General features: G+C 49.9%; 1 protein-coding gene across 9 annotated transcripts in view; it reads right to left on the reverse strand.

Moving 5' to 3' along the window:
- The window catches only part of ARHGEF25 (Rho guanine nucleotide exchange factor 25), a 70,070-nt gene extending 65,658 nt beyond the window's left edge, over window positions 1-4,412 (reverse strand). The window contains exon 1 of one of the 9 annotated variants that reach the window (XM_083599633.1): window positions 4,264-4,412. In XM_083599633.1, the coding sequence (XP_083455759.1) occupies window positions 4,264-4,359 (96 nt within the window). In that variant the 5' untranslated portion in view covers window positions 4,360-4,412. Of the gene's footprint in view, window positions 1-175; window positions 860-2,330; window positions 2,767-3,305; window positions 3,414-4,263 lie in introns of those variants that run through there. The other 8 variants (XM_083599637.1, XM_083599629.1, XM_083599634.1 and 5 more) reach the window with 8 other exon arrangements.
- Between the last annotated feature and the right edge of the window lie 1,588 nt (window positions 4,413-6,000).

The raw sequence follows: 6,000 nt of genomic DNA on the forward strand, positions 1-6,000 counted from the left end.
AGCTGAGAAAGAGGTCTTGCCCCACAGAGATTAAGAATGAACTCTCTTTTCCCACTGAATGAGAGAGGCCTATCAGTAGCTATTAACTTGAAAGTTAAAAGGCACACCCAAGTTTTGAGAAAATATACTTCGGAATACCAAATGTTGACGATAAGCAACAAGGGAACGCCATTACCTTCAACTCCTGGTTTTGGGTGTCCTGGATGCATTCATCTGGCCACTTTAGGAAGCACTGTTGAACTGGAACCTAGCTGGCCTGGTCCATCTGGTCTGGCATTCTGACACCCCAAAGGCTAACCAGAAGCCCACAAGCAGGACCTGAGGGCAACAGCACTCTCCTGCCTGTAGTCTCTAGCAACTGGTAGGGGGAGGCAGACGTCCTCTGAAGCCTGGAGGCACAGGAGCCAACTCCTAGGGGCAGAGGTCTCCCCAATAAAATATTTGAGGTGATGGGCGTTACCATTCAAATGGGGTGTGTGTATGTGCGTGTGTGTGTCTTTTGCTCTATTATGTGGGGCGGGGCTTACCTGCCCTCCCTTCCCATATTTTATTCAAGTTGGCACTCCTGCCTGGAGGTAATATATACCATGACCAGCATCCATTGATAGCCTTATCTTACAGGCCAAATGGACTTTTGGCATGACTGGGTAGTTTGTAATCGCAGATCTGAGGCTTTTGTGTTTTATAATGCTCTTTGTTGTGAGAGAAGGAAGTCAGAGCCCTAGAGTAGGTTTTTGACTAAGCGACTGGAAGATGGTGTGTAGATACTGGGAAGATACAGGAGGTTTTTACAGGTAGATAAGAGGAGAGCAGAAACAAGAGGGTAAAAGGAGAGCAAATAGATTTCGGCCAAAAATATTTTATTATATTTTTGTGAGCAGGATAAAAACTGAATCTATAAAAGGCTTAGAAGAATGGAAAGGTCTTTGCCTGGTGCCAAAAGGACAGCAAAGTAAGCACCAGTGGACCTCTCTGGAGTGTTCATTTCACAACTGAGGTGCCATCATTAAGAAGGCCCTGCCTGGCAGCCACCTAACTCGCCTCAAATATGTGTGGAAACCTCAAGTGAAAGCAGTGCAAAGACGAGAGGAATGGCTCCAACTTGTTGGACTCCAACTCCTATCGGGCCCAGCCAGTGTGGCCAGTAGTCAGGGATGCTGGGAATTGTAGTCCAAGACAACTGAAAGGCCACATCCCTGAGCTGCAGCTAACATCCATCAACAGTTGCATCACCTATGAATTCATGACAATCTAAGCCAGCAGCCACCACACCTTGTGGCAGAGAGTTCCAATAAATTAAACGTGCATGGTGGGCGGGGGGGGGGGGGAGAGGAATAGTTTATTCTGCCTGTCCTGCAGGCTATTGCTAATCACTTGACTCTGTGGTACCCCTTTCACTGTTGTGGCCTCTTTCTTGGGATTTGACATCTCCTTCAAACACCTCCAGATTAGAATGACCAGATCCGAAGGAAGACAGGACTCGTCTATCTTTTAGAGGTGTGGAGAAAAAGTATCCCAGGAGATACAGTTTCTCTCAGCACTCTGGCATAACACGTTAGTATGCCTGCGTACCTGTTAAAAGTTACAGAAGCTCCTTTGTCTCTTGCCACCCTACTCCATATAGCCTGAGCTGGCCCTACCATTAGGCAGAGTGGATGTGAGCACCTCAGGCGGAAGATGCTGGAGAGCCATCAGGGTTCTGGCATGTGAGTAAGCCTATATAAAGCAACCGTGCCCTTAGAGAAGCATGTGCTCCACCCCATGTTCCATGCTGAAGGGTCACTATCCCATCCAGCAAAACTCAGATGCTAGAAGACACCCACCTGCTTCATCACATCAGGCTTGCAAATAGCCCCTCCCCACAATCTGGTTATCCGCAGTGAGTAAAAGTTCTCCTATAGGTGACTACCTGGGGGAGAAAGTTGACTTCTTTTCTCCTTCTGGCCAGCAAAATGCTACAGATTACAGATTCCATGGCGATAAACTCTGGGGATGGGCCAGTGTGTGTTCATCTGCAACAGCAAGCAAGACGTGGCTGTGCAAATAGGCTAGGAAAGATTTCTGTGAGCTAGTAAAGTGCTACCATGCAAGATGCAGTCCACTAAGGGGGGTGGCCTTCAGTAACTCAGTGGACTTCAAGGATGTTCTCCCCCACCTGATACAGAAAGGGCCTTTGGGCAGGTGTACTCAGCTGCTGGCTTGGCTTACTGGCCAGACATAATCTGCAATTGCTGCTCCTTCCCCTGAACATTGCAGTAAGTGGAGAATGTCAGAACAGGAGAGGTCCCTCTTAGTACCTGGAGAAGACCCCTGGACCAGCAGTTTCTTACCTATTCAAACTGCATCACAAATGAGAAGCCAGAGCTATCACCTTGGCCTACTGGAAAGCACATTAGTCTTTTGGAATTTACTGTACTTTCTTTCTTCCTCTCTCTCCCTGGTCACATCCACGCCATGCACTGAAATCACAATTATATCACTTCAACAGTAATGGGGAGTCCTGAGAACCACAAGGGGCACTGTTTTGTTTCAAAGGGCGTTGACCTCTCACTCTCTAACAAACTACAATCTCCAGGATTCTCCAGGATGGCTAGAGTGGTATAATGGTGCTTCCAAAGTATTACATAAATGTGATCTCTTGCTCGACGTCTGCACGCCATGGGCTACTGTCATTAATGCGAATCAGAAAGTGAAAGAGAGTCAATTTGAAACTGAGAATACATTTTAGTCAATGAAGTAACAATGTCTCAATGACAGGCATGGGTTTTCCCCCTTTTAAAAGCCCCATTAATAAAAATGGGTCAAGATGCCCATGAAGTGTGATCTACCAAGAAACTGGAGGATCCCAGTGACACCAACCCCCCCCCAACATCTAAAGGGCTCTCTAGCCAGTATAACGCCAAAACCCCCACTATAGACAGTTCAGAACAGGGGAGGCCGGTCCCTCAGGGCAAAGGGGGCAGTGCCCCAACAACCTCAGTCTGCCCTCCGCTAAGCCGCCACCTGCCTGCCTTCCTTCTTGCAACCAGGAGGGCCCTTTCCTGACATCTTCCTTCTCCTTAGTCTCTGCATTGCCCTTGCAGAACTCAGCAGGGAGGACAATGGGGTCAAAACAAGAATGAGTTGGCACTGCTTGTCATTGGCTCTGGCCCCACTTAACTGCTGGGCTCCCAACCTTCCAGCCCAACAAGGGCCATCCACCGCTGATTCAGAAAAGCCCTACAAAACCCCCACTGTACTGCACAAAACCCGCAGAGGCCACAGAACACTGTACTCTGCTGTGAAAAGCCCTCCCAGTAACTTACCAGCCTCGTCCAATGCAGCCCATTTAGTTCTGCACAGACTGGAGATTTCCAAAGGGAATATATATATTTTTAAGCCCAACCTTCCAAGCTTTACTTTTCCACTCGAGCCGCGCTTGCCCCACCCTGCAGCACTGCTCCACCCCACACCCCACAAGCTGACTTTTCCATCCCAGACTGAGGATATCAGCGCTGGGGGTGGGGGAGGCACAGCTCCAGCCTGGAGCAAAAGATCAGAACAGAAATCCCCAGAGAGCACATTGCCACATCACAGGGGCCAGTAAGAATCATTAAATAACAAGGGGGGAGGAATGGGAAAACTCACCCCAATGCCTAGGGATCTCAGCTTAGTCAGAGGCAAGGAAAACAGCAGGCAGAGAGAGGCTCTCGCTCCCTCGTCCTCAGGGCTGGAGGTGCCTGGACGATTGAGAAAGGGCCCTAGGCAGGCAGGATTGGGAAACCTTTGATCTGGGGCCAACTGCAGACTTTCAAAACAAGCAAACAAACAGAAGTGTCTATCTGCACCACAAGGCACCCTGACACGCCTCAGCCAAGGGATCAGTAGAGAATGTTCCTTTGGGGATGTCTGTGTGCTAGGTGCTGTACAAAAGGCCAGATGCAACATATTAGTTTCTGGCCAGGGAGTTTCAGTCTCTTCCACACTGGGTATGGTGAGGAGCAAAGGGTTTCTGACAGGACCAGCCTCATTTGCTGGGGAGCTGTTTGCCATCCCTGCCACCCCCCCACCTTTCCTCAAATGCACAGTCAAAGCATGGCAGCAGAACCGCCTCTCAAGCACAGCACTCCTTCCTGGGCAGACCACAACCAACAAGAGAGCTGGCCCACAAACAACCCTCGAGGTGCATCCATCTCCCGCCTCTCCCAAACATCCTCCACTCTGCAGTCAGGTCTGCCCCTTTCCTTGCCTCGCTGCCTTGGCCAAGTCTTCTTTCCCCCTTACCCACTGTTGGCTGGGTAGCGCCAGCGATGTCAGGATATCCCCCATTGCCCCCAGCATCTGGTCCGTGCGCCCCCCTGCCCGTGGTGGGGTTTTCATGATGCAGCGGGTCCCGCTCACCTTCTCCCACCGCCCTTGGCTTCAGAGCCAGAGGCATGGAAGGGAGACAGAGACTGGGAGGAGACTGGGCACCCTGCCTGTGTGCTGGTGCTGGGACAGCCAAGTAAAGACCAGTTCCCAGCCAGCCCGCTTCCAGCTACCATAACTTCCCTGCTACAATCTGCTGCTTTCCAGCCGCACCCCTCCCTGCCTGGACTCTAAGCCCTTTATCTCTTTAACATCATCCTTATTTACACTGGGAAGATCCAGCCTCCTAGATAGCAATGGATTAGGGACAGGGAGGGGCAGAGAGGACACTATGGACAAAGCCTGAGTGCACAGCCATGGCTGGAGGCTCAGTCTATATATGGAAAAAAATTGATAGCGCTGTGGTAGAGGGAGAAGCAGCAGAAGGGGCAAACCAGCTAGCCCTAGGAAACTGCAGGGCTCACACACAGGGACTGGCTTAAATAAAACACAGAGGAAGCTTAGTTAACTATAAACCCTGAAATTCTGGATCCCCTCCAAACCTTTTCTGAGTCTTGTAATCGCTTTGTGCAAAACACTGGCACAGGTTTGAAGTGAATCAGACAATTGTTGCTTTCTGGGTGTTAACTACAAAACCCTGGTTTGAAGTATCAATTACTCAGTTTGGGAAGCCCCAGAAAACATGGGTCTCACCCTACCAAACCCTACAATCTGACTACAAAACTCTACAAAGGGTTTGGAAGGGATCCCAAATTTGGGGGTTTGTCATTAATGAAGCTTATTGGGGATCGCAGCAGAGGTGGGAGGAAAAAGGTGTGGTAAAACCAGGCATTTAATGATTCAGCCCAGGTTGCACTGAGACCCATGCACTCAGCATTGTCTTGCTGCTTCTCAGTCCTGTCGTTGGACACAAGGGGCATGTGTCCAGGAGAACAGGTGGCCACGTAGCTGGTTGCCACATGCAGCTGAGCAATCATTCTTTTACAAGAAGCCTGGAGAACTTGAGGCCCTCCAGAAGATGCTGGACTACAGCTCCATCATGCCTGATCACTGGCTGAGGCTGTTAGGAGTAGGGGCCTCACAATGTCTGCTGGGCCACAGGTTCCTCTCCCCTGTTGTATAGCCCAGAAAGGAAAGCGAGCCATTGTAGTCCGCCATTACTTCCTCCACCAAAAAGCACTGCAGTTCGGCCCCAGATAGCCATTTAAACCCCCTCTGCCAGAATCAATGGAAGAGCAATTTCGCAGCAGGATCCACTACCCACAAACCAAACTGGATTGCAGGAGTCTAGACCAAGAGCCTCCTCTTCCTTTCTTCTAGATCAGGCCAATCCGACAGCTTCTGGGTGGCCATCGCACAGAACAAGAAGGGATTGGCAAAGAAGATGTGGTGCACTATTGAGCAGCCTGAGATGTGCTTCAGGGGGTGGGAAGCATCTGTTTTCTCCACCCGCATCCAGAATACCACCTTATGCTATGTATTACATCACCTCTTGGATGCATGACACCCAAAAGGGCCAGCTATGGTCAGGGGGCATTTATTGCATCATCAGAATAGCAACAGCCAAGATTAGGTCACTTTGTTCCCTGTTGCTCTTTTTAATCTATGTGCATGTTTACTCAGGAGTAAATCCAACAGGGGCTAATGGGGCTT

The sequence above is a fragment of the Podarcis filfolensis genome (genome assembly GCF_964270895.1).
Source record: "Podarcis filfolensis genome assembly, chromosome: 2".
Taxonomy (NCBI): domain Eukaryota; kingdom Metazoa; phylum Chordata; class Lepidosauria; order Squamata; family Lacertidae; genus Podarcis; species Podarcis filfolensis.